At 41.2% G+C, this 17012-nt stretch overlaps 1 protein-coding gene across 6 annotated transcripts in view; it reads right to left on the bottom strand.

Annotated features, from left to right (window-relative positions):
* tsc1b (TSC complex subunit 1b) overlaps nt 1-14878 on the bottom strand; it is a 34543-nt gene extending 19665 nt beyond the window's left edge. For 3 of the 6 annotated variants that reach the window (XM_043720607.1, XM_043720606.1, XM_043720605.1), the window contains exons 1-9: nt 14663-14878; nt 13319-13422; nt 12144-12296; nt 10695-10839; nt 9130-9284; nt 6354-6427; nt 3857-4035; nt 2862-2980; nt 2662-2779 (exon numbers count right to left, since the gene is read on the bottom strand). In XM_043720607.1, coding sequence (XP_043576542.1) covers nt 2662-2779; nt 2862-2980; nt 3857-4035; nt 6354-6427; nt 9130-9284; nt 10695-10839; nt 12144-12296; nt 13319-13422; nt 14663-14768 — 1153 coding nt within the window. In that variant the 5' untranslated portion in view covers nt 14769-14878. Of the gene's footprint in view, nt 1-2661; nt 2780-2861; nt 2981-3856; nt 4036-6353; nt 6428-9129; nt 9285-10694; nt 10840-12143; nt 12297-13318; nt 13423-14544; nt 14564-14652 lie in introns of those variants that run through there. The other 3 variants (XM_043720608.1, XM_043720609.1, XM_043720611.1) reach the window with 3 other exon arrangements.
* Between the last annotated feature and the right edge of the window lie 2134 nt (nt 14879-17012).

The following is a 17012-nucleotide window of genomic DNA, read 5'->3' on the forward strand; positions in this document are numbered from 1 at the left end:
TCAGCTCCTCCCACCTGCATTATCCCCATAACCCTTAAATCCCCTACCATGCAAAAACCCATCCAACTGTATCTTGAATATATTTAATGAAAGCTGCCTCCACGCTTCCTTGGGCAGAGAATTCCATAGATTAACTACTCACTGGAAAAAGCAGTTCCTTTTTATCTCTGTCCTAAATTTACTCTCCCTAATCTTGAGGCCATGTCCCAGAGTCATAGTCTCACCCATCAGCAAAAACAACTTGCCTGCCTCTACCTTTTCTAACTCTTATAATTTTACATGTTACTATAAGATCCCCTCTCATTCTTCCAAATACTAGTGAGTTTATATCTCATTTTTTGTATTTGCAATTTCTTCATCATCTGTCTTCCCAACATGTGAAACAAGAATGTTGCGCCAAGAAATTTGGTCAGAGCGAGTAACCTCCCAGTGACTAAAACCAAAGGTTGCTTCTGACACAGGGATGTGTAAAGCATACAACATGATATTAAAACATTGAGGCACTACAAAGAGAATTCAACATCCATCTAGATAACTTACACTTCAATTTACATTACTGCACTGTATTGTCTCCAGTCTTAGTGTAATGGTTACCCTAAGTTAATGCATTTGAATGTTAGGTTCTCTTCACCCTCCACCACCTTCTTCCATCTCCTACCTTCAAGCCAATTTTGTATCAATTTGGCAAGCTCTCCCTGGATCCCATGTGATCTAACCTTGCTAACCAGTCTACCATGTGGAACCTTATCGAACACTTTGCTGAAGTCCACACAATGTCCACTGCTCTGCCTTCATCAATTTTGTCACCTCTTCAAAAGAAACTCAATCAAGTTAGTGAGAAGCCATTTCCCACGCATAAATCCATGTTGACTATCCCTAATCAATCCTTGCCTTTCCAAATGCATGTAAATCCTGTCTCTCAGAATTCCCTCCAATAACTTGCCCACCACTGACATGAGGCTCATCCATCCTAGGTTCCCTGGTTTTTCCTTACAGCTTTTCTTAAATAATGGCACCACATTAGCCAAATCTTCAAGTCTTCCAGCACCTTACCTGTGGCTGTCGATGATACAAATTTCTCAGCAAGGGGCCCAACAATCTGTTCCCTAGCTTCTCATAAAACTGTGAAACATTTGATCAGGTCCTGGGGAGTGATACATGCGTTTTAACACCTCATTTTCTGAAAAATGAACTGTTTTCAGGATATCACTACTTATTTCCCCAAGTTCCCTGTTCTTCTCCACAGTAAATACTGATGCAAAATAATAGTTGAGCATCTCACGCATCTACTGTGATTCCACACATACACCACCAAGTTGATTCTCCCCCTAGTTACTCTTTTGCCCTTAATGCACATAGAATCTCTTTGAATTCTTCTTAACTTTCTTTGGTCGGAGACCAGTGATGTGCCACAGGGATATCTGCCGTGCCCAATACTTTTCATTATTTAAATAAATGATTTAGATGTGAACATAGGAAGCATGGTTAGTAAGTTTGCAGATAACATGAAGATAGGTAGTTTAGTTCACAGTGAAAATTATCAGCTCGGAGTACACGGGACCTTGGTCAGATGACCCAATGGGCTGAGGAGAGGCAGATGATGTTTAATTTAGATAAATGTATAATGTTGCATTTTGGTAAGGCAAACCAGGGCAGTATTTACAAAGAGACCTAAGGGTGCAGGTGCATAATTCCTTGAAAGTGGAGTGTCAGGTAGACAGAGTGGTGAAGGTGCTTTCATTGATCAGTATAGGAGTTTTGAGTATAGGAGTTGGGAGGTCATGTTGCATCTGTACAGGACATCGGTGAGGCCACTTTTGGAATACTGCTTGCAATTCTGGTCACCCTTCCATAGGAAGATTGTTGTTAAACTTGAGAGGGTGCAGACAAGATTGCCATGGATGTTGCCAGGGTTGGAGGATTTGAGCTATAGGGAGAGGTTGAATAGGCTAGGGCTGTTTTCCCTGGAGTGTCAGAGGCTGAGGGGTGACCTTATGAGGTTTACGAAATCATGAGGGGCATGGATAGGGCAAATAACCAAGGTCTTTTCCCTAGGGTGGGGGGAGTCCAGAACTAGACAGCATAGGTTTAAGGTGAGAGGGGAAAGATTTAAAAGGGACTTAAGGGGGCAACCGTTTCCATGCAGAGGGTGGTGCTTGTATGGAATGAGCTGCCAGAGGAAGTGGTAGAGGCTGGTACAATTACAACATTTCAAAGGCAAGCGGATGGGTACATGAATAGGAAGGGTTTATAGGGATATCGGCCAAATGCTCATAATTGGGATTAGGGCAGATTGGGTTGTCTGGTTGGCATGGATGAGTTGGACCGAAATGTCTGTTTCCGTACGATATGACTATCTCCAATTGCTCTTTTCACAACACCTGTGATACTCTCTAATCGTAATATATCAGAGTTCAACATGACCCAAACAGAGGAGAGGAATAATGTGTTATTTATGTCAGATGTTATTTCCAAAGCAGGGACATTTGAAAGGATGCACAACTGCATTTCACTGAAAGGCTTGTGACGACACCAACTGTGCAAAGTCAAATGGAACAGTGCATCTAAGGGTTTTCCTAGTGTAGGTTATGTAATCACAGCTCAGGTGAGTGGGCAATACTCCTTACAGATGTAGCATGCAGTGGGCTGGGGTATACACACCTGGTGTACTGTGAACTCTGTGTAAGCAGGAGGCACTTTCAAATGGGCTGGGAGAAAGTCCTCTGGAGGATGGAGGTGTCGACAGCCCACACGCTGAAGATGGACTCCAGAGTGTGTCCTACAATGAAGACAGAAAGTTAAAATACAGGACATTCAAAATTTGAGCTGGATCTTTCTTGCTTAGCAAGAACTTGGCTTACCTGGATTCCATCTGCAGGGAGGCGTTGTAAGGTTGGTGGTGTCTTGTAATGAGCCTGGGACCCTGGGAGATTGGAGAAGGGAACCCGGGGCGTGTATGTTGATGATGATGATGCACTACCTGTAATAAAATTCAACAAAAAGGGAAATAATTAGCTCACTAAAACCTCTTCACAAATAAATTAAACCAGTCAAAAACTGCAATAAAATATCCCCCACAAGCAACATTTGCCCTTTTTATTTTTCCCCCTCTGGTCACAAACTTTTGAAGTCAATGTAAAACATATATTGGAACCTTATTTCTTAGCACCAATGTTTGCATGGAGAGCTGATGAGGGGTTAATGTGTTAATTTCTATCTAAAGTTTAGTTTTTCTTTAATTTAACTTAGTAATTGTAACAAAATTATGAAAGGATGTTATTTTAGCTTTGAAACAAGCACTTATAGCAACTGCACTGGTTAACAAGATGACAGGTTAAAAATGATTTGCAGAAGCTTGAATTCAGTTTTTTTCTTCAGGGAGCATAAAAAGACCTGCATTGGTCTGTAGTGAGAGTTGCTTTGGAGCAGAGCGTGTAAAGTGAGGCGTCTGGTGAGTGAGAAAGTTCAGTGAAGATAGGACGGAAATGCTCCTTTCTTCCTTTCTCAGCCTTCATCAATATCCGTCCATAAAAATGACCGATGTTCTTGTTGCCTGCCACTTCAACACACTACCATGTCCCCTGGCCAACATGTGTGTCTCAGGCTTGCTGCAGTGCTCCAGCGAAGCTCAGCACAAGTGGGAGAACTGTATCTCACTTTCAGCTTGAGGACCCTGCAGCCTTCCAGACGCAACAGAGTTTAATAATTCTGGGGCCTGAGCACCTTCCGCCAGGGCATATAAGGCTAGAATACTGGTGAGAAGGGTAAATACCAATACAGAATAGATGGGCTGAATGGCCTGTTTGTTTTGCAATTTCTGTACAACTTTGTATTAATTAAAAATAGTCTCTCTTACCAAAGCTGCTCTGAGAATCTGAAAACGGGCTAGAGCTGTGGTCAGCGGGCTTATGCTGAGAATGGGTAGAGAAATGTTTAGGCATAACCGTGTAACCTTCCTCACATGAAGCCTCCTTTGGATCCAGGGAAACTTTGGCACATTCTATGACAATGTCATGTGTTTCAAATCGCTTCCACCTGCGCAACGGAACCAGAAAACGAACAATTAGTTGTTGCCAATGATCACATTTCAGTTACAAAGGGATTAAGAACTTGTTGCTTCAGGGTTCGTCTAACCAAGTCAGCTGTTGTAAAGATCGAGTTTCACGCGTTTACCTCCAGTGCTTAGGATAACACGTGCATGTGCGCTGCTGCAACTCTTCTGAATCGAAATACTTATGGTATTTCCCCAATTTCACGTCTATTTCACAAGGTGCAGGCAGGTACTCGTGTTACATTCCACTACTGCATGGCTCTGCTTCAGCTGTGGATCAGTTGGTAGCACACTTGCCCCTGAATCTCTCAATTTCAGGTTCAAATCCCACTCCAGAGCTTGATCACCAAGAAAAAAATCCAAAGCTGCAACTCCGTGCAGTACTGAGGGAATTCTTCAAACCAAGCCTGCTTGGGTGGACGTAAACGATCCTGTGGTACTATTTCAAAGCAACAGGGGAGATCCCCTGCATGTCCTGGCCAATATCTACCTATCTGGTCACCATTATGTTAGTATCCACTTTCATAAAATAATGGCAGAGTACGGACATTTGTCTGTGATACCAGCAGACACTGCTCACTCAATGAGAAACAGAGATTGATGAAAAGCTCAGCAGGTCTGGCAGCATCTTTGGACAGAAATCGGAGTTAACATTTCAGGTCCAGTGAGGAAGGTTCTGAAGAAGGATCACTCGACCCAAAACATTAACTCTGATTTCTCTCCACAGATGCTGCCAGACTTGCTGCGCTTTTCCAGCAATTTCTGTTTTTGTTTCAGATTTCCAGCATCTGCAGTTCTTTCAGTTTTTTCCACTCAATGTCACTTTGATTACAACATTTATAGTCCATCTGAGCTGCCTGTCACTTGAATTAACTCTTAATTCCTTTCTTGTTCACATAGGCATCAAACTGTCACTTGAGTTCAGCCATGTCATCAGCGAGTTCTACATCCTAAACAATTTCCGTTAAAAAATTCCTCCAATTTTGAAGACTTAGACGAAACTTAGATAGCTGCTCAAAATCATAAGTGGTCCAGAGAAAAAAACTGCTTGCAATGGCTGGAAGGTCAAAAATCAGAAGAAATAGATGTAAAGGGACCAGCTAAAGAACTAAAGGTGAAGTGAGGATTTTGCTTTCAAAAATGGAAGTACAGTAAATGGTTAGGATCTGAGAAAGTTTCAATCATGGTTTTTATAAAGGAGCTGGACTGGCATTTCAAATGAAAATATCTACAGGGCATCAATGAAAGGATGGAGAAGTAGAACTGGTGCAATTGTCCTTGCATGTGCCAGATCAGGTCCAAGAGATCAGTAGCCTCTTCCAGTCCTGTAAACATTTGATTGTTAGTAACTTTCCATTATGCCCGATTGTATGTATGGAGTACAAGATAATTAACCATTTTTGCACTGAGATCTTATTCAAATCACACCACTCCGGGGAATTAAGCCCGTAATCCGAGCTAAAAGTCCTTAAGGGTGTACTACACTGTCAAAGATGCTGGCTTTAAGATGAGACACTAATCAGGGACTCTGTTTGCCATCTCTGGGAGGTAGAAGACACCATGGCACTTTTCTAAAAAAAGACAGGAGTCTTATTTTCTAGTGTTCTGGCTAATGTATATGCGATGAACAACATTACAAAACAGATTGCCTGCTCTACTTTTTGTGGAACCTTACTGTACAGTATATTTCCAGCATTTGTAACAGTGACTACACTTCATAAGTTACTTTGTTAGCTGTAAAGCAGTACACAAATTCCTGAGATTCTGCTATACAAATGACAAGTTTCTCTTTTAGATTTAGAGGAACAGAGAAAAAAGTCATTTGAGAGAGGTGCTAGGATTGATTACAACACAGACACAAACATATGTAAAGCAATCAATCTCTCCAAAGCTGTTTGAAAACTGGCTTTAACACCAGGCTTAGACGACACAAAATGGAAGGAAAAAGGCTTTACAACAAGTCCATGAGGTTGAAAACATAAAATGCTGGAGATCACAGCGGCTCAGGCAGCATCAATGGAGAGACAGCAAGCTAACATTGAGTCTAGTTGACTCTTCATCAGAGCTGAGGTGAAGTGTGGAGGAGGCAGCATTTATGCAATAGTGGATGGGGGAGAAAGTGTGTTGATAGTGCATGAGGTTAATCTGATCAGATGAAAACTAAGTTTAATACAGTTGAAAGTAATGGGGATGTTGCAGATTAAAATGCTCCTTGAAAATTCAAGTTGACATATGAAAATGAGAAAGCAAGTGAAAATGAAGCAAACAAGAGTTCTCAACATTTAGTTCATCCATCACTTACTTAATGGGATCCAGTTCACGGTCCTTGGTTCCAGTCACTAGTTCAGGGTGGATTCGCACATGTTCCAGCATCGGCTGCAACAGTTATTGAGGAATGCAGTAAAATTAAAATCAATGCAATCAAGAACTTGTCACTGCCCAAGAACCATACAGGGCTCTGAAGAAAAGCTGAACCAGCCACTGAAACGCACACAAATGCACACTTCACCTCTCCCTCAATAAAACTCAGACTTAAGCAAAGAATAGTTTGTTCAGATGAATTTAAATTTCAGATCTCAATGGAGAGAATAAGTAAACATCTCCAACACAATTAACATTTTGAAGTTTTACTTCTTTAATTATCAAGTACAGAGGAGACAGTAGTGTGGTGTGAGTAAGCCAGAGACCCAGATTAATTTTTTATGGGATGAATGTCCAAATCCTACCACTACAGTTGGTGGAATTTAACTTCAATGAATAAAATCTGAAATGTACTGCCGGTCTCAGTAATGGTGAACATAAAATCAGAGATTGCTGTTAAACAACCCATTGTCTTTTAGGGAAGGAAATCTGTCATCCCTACCTGACCATACATATAATTCCAGACATACAGTAATGGGGTTGATTCTTAAATGCCCTCTACTATGGTCAAGAAGCTATTTAGCAAGAAGGCAATTTGGAATGGACAACAAACATTGGCCTTATCAATGACCCCCAAGTACCATGGAAGAATTTTTAAAATCCCTAACTTTAATTTTCTGCCATTTGCATTTAACCACAGTCCACTGAAATTGCTACCTCAACCACACTCCAAATTTCTTCCTGTTACTGAAGGTGCTAATCTGTTCTGGAATATAAACCCAGACAGAATGCTGCCTGTGTTCGTGCCATACCCAACTCACCACTTGTGGCTGTTGAGCAAATGCCAACAGGCAACTCAACCACAAATTACAGAATCTGTACAGTTTAAAACCGGGGGCATTCAGCCCATAGAATACACACCCTTATGCTATCTTTGCTTAGCCTTTGACCTTGATCTTTATGTCATCATTGTCTACAGGAACAGAACCAGAAGACTGCAGGATATCAAATGTTGTTTCCTTGTTCAAGAAGACAACCCTGGTAATTGTAGACTAGTGATCCTTACTTCAGTTATGGTTAAAGTGTTAGAAAAGGTTATAAGAGAGGGCATTTATAATCATCTAGAAAGGAAGAAGTTGATTAGGGATAGTCAACATGATTTGTAAAGGGTAGGTCGTGCCTCATAAACCTTATTGACTTATTTGAGAAGGTGACCAAACAGGTGGACGAGGGTAAAGCCATTGATGTGGTATATATGGGTTTCAGTAAGGCGTTTGATAAGGTTCTCCACGGTAGGCTATTGTAGAAAATAGAGGCATGGGATTGAGGGTGATTTAGCAGTTTGGATCAGAAATTGACTAGCTGAAAGACGACAGAGGATGGTGGTTGATGGGAAATGTTCATCCTGGAGTTCAGTTACTAGTGGCGTACTGCAAGGATCTGTTTTGGGTCCACTACTGTTTGTCATTTTTATAAGTGACCTGGACGAGAGCGTAGAAGGATGGGTTAGTAAATTTGTAGATGACAATAAGGTCAGTGGAGTTATGGATAGTGCCAAAGGATGCTGCAGTTTACAGAGGGACATAGATGAGCTGCAGAGCTGGGCTGAGAGGTGGCAAAAGGAGTTTAATGCGGACAAGTGTGAGGTGATTCACTTTGGAAGGAGCAACAGCAATAAAGAATACTGGGCTAATGTAAGATTTTTGCCAGTGTAGATGAGCAGAAATTCATGTACATAGATCCCTGAAAGTTGCCACCCAGGTTGAGGGGGTTGTTAAGAAGGCATATGGTGCATTAGCTTTTATTGGTAGAGGGATTGTGTTTCGGCGCCACGAGGTCATGTTGCAGCTGCGCAAAATCCTGCTGCGGCCACACTTGGGAGTATTGCGTACAGTTCTGGTCACTGCATTATAGGAAGGATGAGGAAGCTTTGGAAAGGGTTTAGAGGCGATTTACTAGGATGTTGCCTCATATGGAGGGAAGTCTTATGAGGAAAGGTTGAGGGATTTGAGGCTGTTTTCATTAGAGAGAAGGAGGTTGAGAGGTGACTTAATTGGGACATATAAGATAAACAGAGGGCTAGATAAGGTGGACAGTGAGAACCTTTTTCCTCAGATGGTGACATAGCACGAGGGGACATAGCTTTAAATTGAGGGGTGATAGACATAGGACAGATATCAGAGGTAGTTTCTTTACTCAGAGTGGTAGACGTGTAGAATGCACTGCCTGCAACAGTAAACTTGCCAAGTTTAAGGACATTTAAATGGTCACTGGACAAACATATGGATGATAATGGAATAGCCGAAGGACCTGTACTGTGCTGGAATGTTCTATGTTCTATTATAACCCTACATTTCCCATGGTTAACTCACCTAGCCGCACATTCTGGGCAATGTAGCACAGCCAATCCACCCTAACCTGCACATCTTTAGACTGCAAGAGGAAACCAGAGCACCCCAAGACACGGAGAGAATGTGCAAACTCTGAAAAGACAATCACCCAAGGCTGGAATTGAACCCATATACCTAGCGCTGTGAGGCTAACCACTGAGCCATCATGCTGCCCCGAAGGGAGCACAGCACCTCAAACCTGAAACTCCCCCAGTCTTACAACCCCAAAGCAAAACCCAAGCATTGACTGCCAAATCTGGAGCTCTCCCTCCAATGTTACAATGTCCAACCACTTTGGAAAACAAATGTATCTGACTTAAGCCTTACCTTTACCACCTCCTCAAATGTTTCCATGTTTTCCTTCATACTGTAGTGGGAGCGGAGGTAGGACACAAAATTGCATGGGTACATCCCATAGAGACGATGAAATAATGCATAAACACTGGCATGGAGGTGGATCAGATATACTTCTGGCACTTGGCCTGATAGCAATAGAGAACAGAAAATATGCTACACTTAGAGCAGCCCTTAGTGTCATTCAAAGTATCCTTTTTACTTTTACAAAATCTAATTTTAAATGCAGGAAAAAATCCATTTGCAAAACAACAAGTTAAGCATTAATTAAAATATCCCCCTCCTGCTTCCTAATCCACTTGCACCCAGTTTGCTTAGCAGCAGCTCTGCATCATATCAGTTACTGTGTACAAGTCCCAGGATCTGCTGCTTCTTCACATGACAACCCATTATCATCTATTAGGCCAGTTTTAACATTTGAAATATTATATAAATGCAAGCTGTTCCTAAAGCCAATGTACAGAAAACCACGTTTTGATGAATAGTCAGGAACTTTAAACATTACTTCTGAATCTCTCACCATATACATGGTCTGGCCTGCTGTTTCCTGCATTTTGTAATCTTCATTTCAGGTCATCAACATTAGAACTAATTTACATTTGTTACAAAAATAAAGGTGGGGAGGGCACCAGTAGAAGTGGAACACCAAGTTACAGATTCTAAAGAATCTTTGACAGTTGCTGGAATTAGAATGAACTTAATTCAGCTGATCTATTAAAACAAAGCCATTTGCTCCCCTGGGTAAGTTTAAAAAAGGGCATCATTTCAGAATTGCAGGGGGTTTTGCTCGGTGCAATCAATATTTATTCCTCAAATCATTAACAAACACATTATCTTGACATTTATCACACCGGTCTATGTGGGATCTTGCTGTGTGTTCTCCTCAGCTCGAGTTTCCTTCACTGAGTACAGTAATTACACTTCAAAAGTTATTCACTGAGTATGAGGCACTTTTGAACTTCCTGAAGTTATGAAAGCTGCTAAACAATTAAAAACTATTTTTTGCCCCGGAGAGAATAGAGCAAGATTTAAGTACAGGTCATTCTGCTATAACGAGTGTTTCATTAACACAAGTTTGCTAAAACACGATTGAATTGGAGACACTGTTTCTGAAGTGCAAACTTTTAAAACGTGCGTTGCTGTCAACACGATTACATCGCCAACAGTAAGTGCTGTTTCTAAAGCCGATTGACATGGGGTTGCACAAGAACGCAACCATCGCGTTATAGAAGAACGACCCATACAAAAATAACCCAATCATTCATCTCCTCAACTGCTAATTATACTTGTAACGTAACCAGCCAGAGACACCAGGGTGAGTTTGCCCACTTTGTTTCCAATTATCAAATATTTGCAGAGTTGAAAGCACCAAAACTCAGACCTACATTTAATATACTCTTGTGCCGAAGAAATTTTCATCCCAAGAGACTCAGATTCATAGCCAAGTCCTCCAGGAAAACAAAAGAGAGAACTGATGACCCATATACTCGGCCTTCACTAGCAGAATCAGGCATCACCTCAGTGTCCCATAGTCATACCTGGTTTTTGTAGGCTCCACGCAGCCAACCGGCCAAAGATTTCAAAGAAATCGAGGAGATACTGCTTCCCAGCTTGTGGTATCATGGGCAGAAGGATGATTAACACAAGGAGTCCGGTAGTGAGCACAACAACTTCAGTCTCTGTCTGCAGAGAGAAGATCAACAGCTGCGAGTCAATGAAGACAGACATTAGCATTAAAGAGAACATTAGTACAACGTGATAATTGTCCTCGAACAGAGTCAGGGAGGAAGAGGAACACACAGGAAACAAGAAGCTGCACAAATGCACTCCAGCATCTCAAGACATTATATGAACTACAGTAGTCACCCAACCCCATCAAGGCTGTCAAGTCATCCAATTGGACTTTGGTTGATTTATACTTCTGTATTTCATAGTTCTTCATTCTCTCCATACCCATCTAACAAATATCTATCAAACCATTGTTGTAACATTGTTTTAAAATGAATCCATACCTCAACACTGTTCTTTGCCTGGTAGTGGATTGGCTGTGAAAGATGCCAGAGTGTGTGGGGAAATAACTGAAGAGGATCGCACACTTTCGAAATAAAAGGAGCGCTCTTCCAAATCAGAGAATAGCTTCTTTGCAGAATTTCTATCAATGGGATAGCAGAAATTCTACATTCTTTGTTGACCATATTTTAGTTGGAAACTCTCTCACTTTACAATTAAGACAGCTGTGGGTTCAAGTCTCACTCCAGAGCCCATCACATAAGCCAACATTACAGCACAGTACTACTGCACTGCCTTCAGAGTGAGGTATTAGACAGAGGCTCCAGCTCTCCCAATCGGACACAGAGATCCCATACCCTCAATCATTGAGCAGGGGAGTTCTTCCCAATATACTGACTAATATTTATCATTCAAATGACAACTCTAAGAAATTAGTCGGTAATTATGGTGTTACTACATGTGGAAGCTTGCTGCAAGTAAATTGATTGTATTTCTTCGAAGTTAACAGTGACTACACTTCCAAAAAGGTATTTAATCAAATGGTAAGTGCATTGGATAATGAGAGAAAGTGAAAGCTGCTTGGCCTCAGAGGCACTATAGGCTGCCCTGTGATAACAGAGAGATGACCAATGATGAGTTTAACCCAAGGGTCACCATGGCTCAGGTGAGGCACACAGTTGAGAAGGCAGGACCTTCATGGTAACCTCAGCCAGTAAAGGAATTCAACTCTAAATCACAAACCAGCATCCAGCCAACCACGTATGAGCTGAACACATTTCTAATTATAAGTACATTACTAAGACTCAGAGGATTTGTCAAGGATTAATAAACATCTCAACAAGCTAACCATTAGCCTAATTGTAAATTGAAGTAGTCCAATTGCTCACTTCTAGCAGTACCACGTTTGCTAATCAACAAAGCATATTTTAGATACTAACAGTGGGAAATAAAGCTATTTTGAAACATGTGTACTGAACCTTCAGACACTTGAGTAGTGAAACCAGCACAGGTGCACGAAAGAGTTTATGAATCCATGTTGGCTCACGTCGAATGACGTGCCCCAGCAAGGTCACAGCAGGTAGTCGGGTGGCTGTTTTTCCCATGCACTCGTTTAATCGATCCAGAAGATGCTGGAAAACACAAAAACTTTCAAGATAAACCAGTTTGCTGGAGCGAATGCAGCAATCTACACTGCGAACACGGTCTAGACAAAAAAGGAAATAGCCAGATAAATACAAAAGGCAGCCAGTCCCCTCAGAGGCTCTAATGTCATTTCAGCAACTCACACATACTGAAATCACAATTAAAGACATTTGACTCTCACCTCTCAAAAGTATTAAATCACAAACTCAAACCCAAGTTGTGGTGGTCTTCAATTTATGATTTAAAGCAGATGTGGAGATTTTCATTTAAGGAAAAAGTGGCATTCATAAAATAGCCTTTAGACAATACAGTTCACTCTTTTTAGTGAAGTGAATCCACTTTACCTGTATTTGCAAAGTTGTATGTTAACCTTAAGACACATCTGATGGGTGACACTTCATAGTGCTCTGTTCTACAAATCCTATCCATCAGGATTGTAGCATCAACTACCAGTCTCACAGAGGGGTTCTGGGTACATCTCTGGGACACATGCATCCAACAACCCCACTCCCTGTGGCCAACCACTTCAACTGCCCCTTCTGCTCCCCCAAGTATATACAAGCCCTGGACCTCCACCGCCAAATCAAACCCACCAGCCAACTGGAAGAACACCTCTTCTTCTGCCTCGGAACCCTCCAATCAAATGCATCAACATCGACTTCACCAGTTTCCAAATTTAACCTCCCTCCACCTCATCCCAGATCCATCTCTCAGCTCCCTTCCCCCTCCACATTCCTGATGAAGAGCTTATGCCCGAAACGTCAACTCTCCTGCTCATCGGATGCTGCCTGTCCTACTATGCTTCACCAGTGCCACACTTTTCAAACCCAATTTCTTGCAGTACAATGTAAAGAAGCCTGTTGAAATGGTTCTGGGTTTCTCTTTTGTTTTGTATTCTTATAAATAAACAGGAATGAACTAATATTCATCTGATTACTGCCAATCTTCCTGTTAAAGTGGGAGATTCAGCAACCCCATTTAAAAAAAACACATCTTGAAGCTCACGTACCTTATCATGGGGCTCCTGTACAGCTGAAAGAATCTGTACAGCTAACACAGAATTATGTTCCAAATAATGATCCACCAAAGCATTTAGCAGCAAGGGGCCACGGTCTGTAGACAGATAATATCACCAATGGTAAGCACAGATTTTTTTTTACTGACGGAGCAAGTTTCTCAATAAGTTTGTATAACTGGACTTCACAATATTACACTTTTGAGTTGCCCAAGGAGGTCATGCTCCTAATTCCTCTCATGAAGAGTTACATTAAATTTTAACAGAACACTGGTTAGACATCATTGAAACATACAAGATTCTTAAGAAGCTTGACAGGGTAGGTACAGGGAGTCTAAGATCAGAAGGCATCATTTTAGAACAAGGAATCGCACATTTAAGACAGAGATGAGAAGCAAATTCTTCTTAGGGTTGCATCGCTGTGGAATTCTTTACTGCAGAGTGTTGTCCAGGCTGGGTCATTAAGTGTATTCAAAGCTGAGGCAGACAGATTTTTAATCAGTCAGGGAATCAAGGGTTATAGGGATGAGACAGCAAAGCAAAGTTGAGGATTATCAGATCAGCCATGACCTCATGAATGGTACAGTAGACTCAATGGGCTGAATGGCCTACTTCTGTTCCTATTTCTTATGGTCTAATTCTGGTCACCACACTTTGGAAATGTGCAGAGAGGATTACAGTGAAGTCAAAACTCTGCTTGTCTGAACACAGGCTGCCCATTTCAGAGTGGAGAAGGATGGCAGGAGATGTAGTCAGATCAGGTTATCGAGAGATTTTGAGAGAGTAAATAAGGAGAAATTGCTTCCAATGGTAACCAGAGAAACCAGAATTAAAATAGCTGGTAAAAGAATCAGAGGCGAGATGCGAATTTTAGTTTCTGAAATGTATAAATGTAAGGAGTTGTGGTGATTTGAATGTACTGCCTGAAAGTCTGGCAGAACCAATTAAATTTCAACTTCCAAAAGTGAATTGGAAACCACTTAGAAATGTACAATTACTTAGGCTGAGAAATGAGCAGGACACCAATTAAATAATTCTTACAGAAAGCTGGCACAGGGATGATAGACTGAGTGGCCTTAGAACTATAATAGTAGACAAACAAGAGTGGATGAAGACAAATACTGACCACTCCCAACTTAGAGATAGGTGATTTACAGAAATAGCAAAACTGTAAGATTCACGCACATTAGAAAAAGTTACTTTTAAGAACAAAAGCTCACATGCAAGAAATTAAATAAAAACATCAAATGCTGGAAATATAAAAAACACGACTGTAATTGAACCCCTTCATCAGAATCGAAGACTGAATCACAAATAAGTTCCAGTACAGTCTGACACCTGAGCGGAGGTGTTCAGTGACAATTCCCTTGACTTCCTCGAGAACCTGCAGGTCTGTGGACTCCAGCAGTGGAACCAGGTCACTAACGTTTACCGGCTGCGTCATGCTGTACCAGCTTCCTCTGACCCGTCTCCTTAGCTCAAACCCAGGCGGCAGCCTCAGCCCACGCCAGGTCTGAACCGACTCGACCCTGGCTGCTGACTAGCAGGGTAATACTGTAAACAAAGATAAAACAGCAGAAGTCATCGTTACTCATTCTTAGACACAAGTAATTTCAGTATAAAATTAGTTTTGCAACAGATGTAAAGGTTCAGAGGTTATTCGGCAACATCACTAGCTTATAATGTTAAAGACGCGACATAGATGCAACCTGTTGTCACTATACCTGCCTTCCTCAAACTCATTTGTGTACCTCTTGCCTGAAAGCTTAACCAAACACTGTTTTGGTCATTCTCCCATCGTCCAGAACCATGTTTGACTCTGCTGCACATCCTAACTCACATCAGATTTTGCTCACCACACATCTTTCTGCTCACTGGTCGAGGTTCACTTCTAAACCAACGTTACTTGGATTTGGAAATTATCTTAGTGTTTATTTTGCTACTTAATAGTATTTGATCCCAGGTCCAGATCAAATTAACTGATCTCAGTTGAGATGACTGCTATGTTAAAATTGACCTCAGTGCTCTTAGAGCATGAGAAACAATTAACTATCAACCTGTATAGATTCACGGTCTGCTGTAGTAACTTCCTGATCCGAATCAGATAATTGCAATTTAAAATTAAATGCTCAAATTTTAAGACCGACTGATTCCTTCCAGTGGCAGATTTCACAGAATCCAGATCACACAAACTTTTCAGGTGAAAATGGCATTAGCAAGCTGGAAATAATTCTGACCATAGAGCATCTTTAATTTAATACTTTCAATATAAATTCCACGTCAACATCCCGAATGCAAGGCCAAAGCAGTGTTACATTGTCAAAAATGTTGCCTTTTAAATGATTCTTTAAACTAAAAGCCCCATCTGCCCTTTTGGGTATTACTATGAAGAGAAGGGAAATGAGTCTTGGAAGTAGGTCAATACTGATCCCTCAACCAATACCACAAACACATATTTAGTTACCAGGTTGAGTTTGTGGGGGCTTGCTATGTGCTAATTGCTCCTGCTGCATTTCCTATAGAATAAGTGACTATAAAGTGCTTTAGGATGCACCAAAGACAGGAAAAGTGTTATAGAAATTAAGTTCATCATTTAAAGAGGACAGTTTTATTCCACTGCACTCTTACACACTCTCAAGTGCTGCAGAGAGATTGGGGGGTGCACACCATTCATATTAGCAGCTCTAATCATGAAGAGCACTATTCTGTACTCAAAATGTAAAAATCTCACAACACCAGGTTATAGTCCAACAGGTTTAATTGGAAGCACACGAGCTTTCGGAATGACGCTCCTTCATCAGGTGATAATGGAGGGCTCAATCCTAACACAGAACTTATAGCAAATATTTACAGTGTGATGTAAATTCTGTGTTAGGATTGAGCACTCCACTATCACCTGATGGAGCGTCGCTCCAAAAGCTAGCGTGCTTCCAATTAAACCTGTCGGACTATAACCTGTTGGACTTTAACTTTGTACACCCCAGTCCAACACCGGCATCTCCAAATCATGACTGTACTCAAATAGTTGTTATGACCAAACACTCAAAAGGATGATTCAGCCTGTTTCTATAGGCTGGCAACATGGGAAGGGATCAAAACCACAAATTCTGGGTCTTTTCATTCGATCGCTGCTTGGTGATAGCTGAATTGAAAAATCAAACTCAGTAGAAAAGCAAGGAACAGACCTGAAAAGTTTTCACCCCTCCCTCAAACGTCAGTTTTAAGATATCCTGATGAGGAGTGCTCACTGCTGCTTGCGAATAGAAATTTCCATTTAAGAAAACACACCACAAAGCAATGATTTGTGCCCTGGCAGGAGACTAACACTCAATACATTGATTGGGAGCCTCAAGTTCAAATTGCTGGCCACTTGCCCAGAAAAACGGCAACACTCAACTTTAGTTACTAAGGCTGGGTTTCATGCTGCTCAAAGTTAGAGTTAAAATGGAGAATAACAATAGAAGCTGTGGAACTGGGAACATGCAACTTTCTTTCAAAAAAAAAAGCAATGATCAAATGTTACAACATGGACTCTATTTTAGCTGATTAGTCACTGTGTTTTTGTCAAGTCTAGTAGCACCCCATGAAAACAATAGAAAACTGCTGAAAGACATATCTGATCAGTAAGTATTCAGAAACAGAAAAGACAGATTAAAGGTTTTCTCACCAGAAATAATTTTCTATTTTT

This window comes from Chiloscyllium plagiosum, chromosome 30, assembly GCF_004010195.1.
Source record: "Chiloscyllium plagiosum isolate BGI_BamShark_2017 chromosome 30, ASM401019v2, whole genome shotgun sequence".
NCBI classification, from domain to species: domain Eukaryota; kingdom Metazoa; phylum Chordata; class Chondrichthyes; order Orectolobiformes; family Hemiscylliidae; genus Chiloscyllium; species Chiloscyllium plagiosum.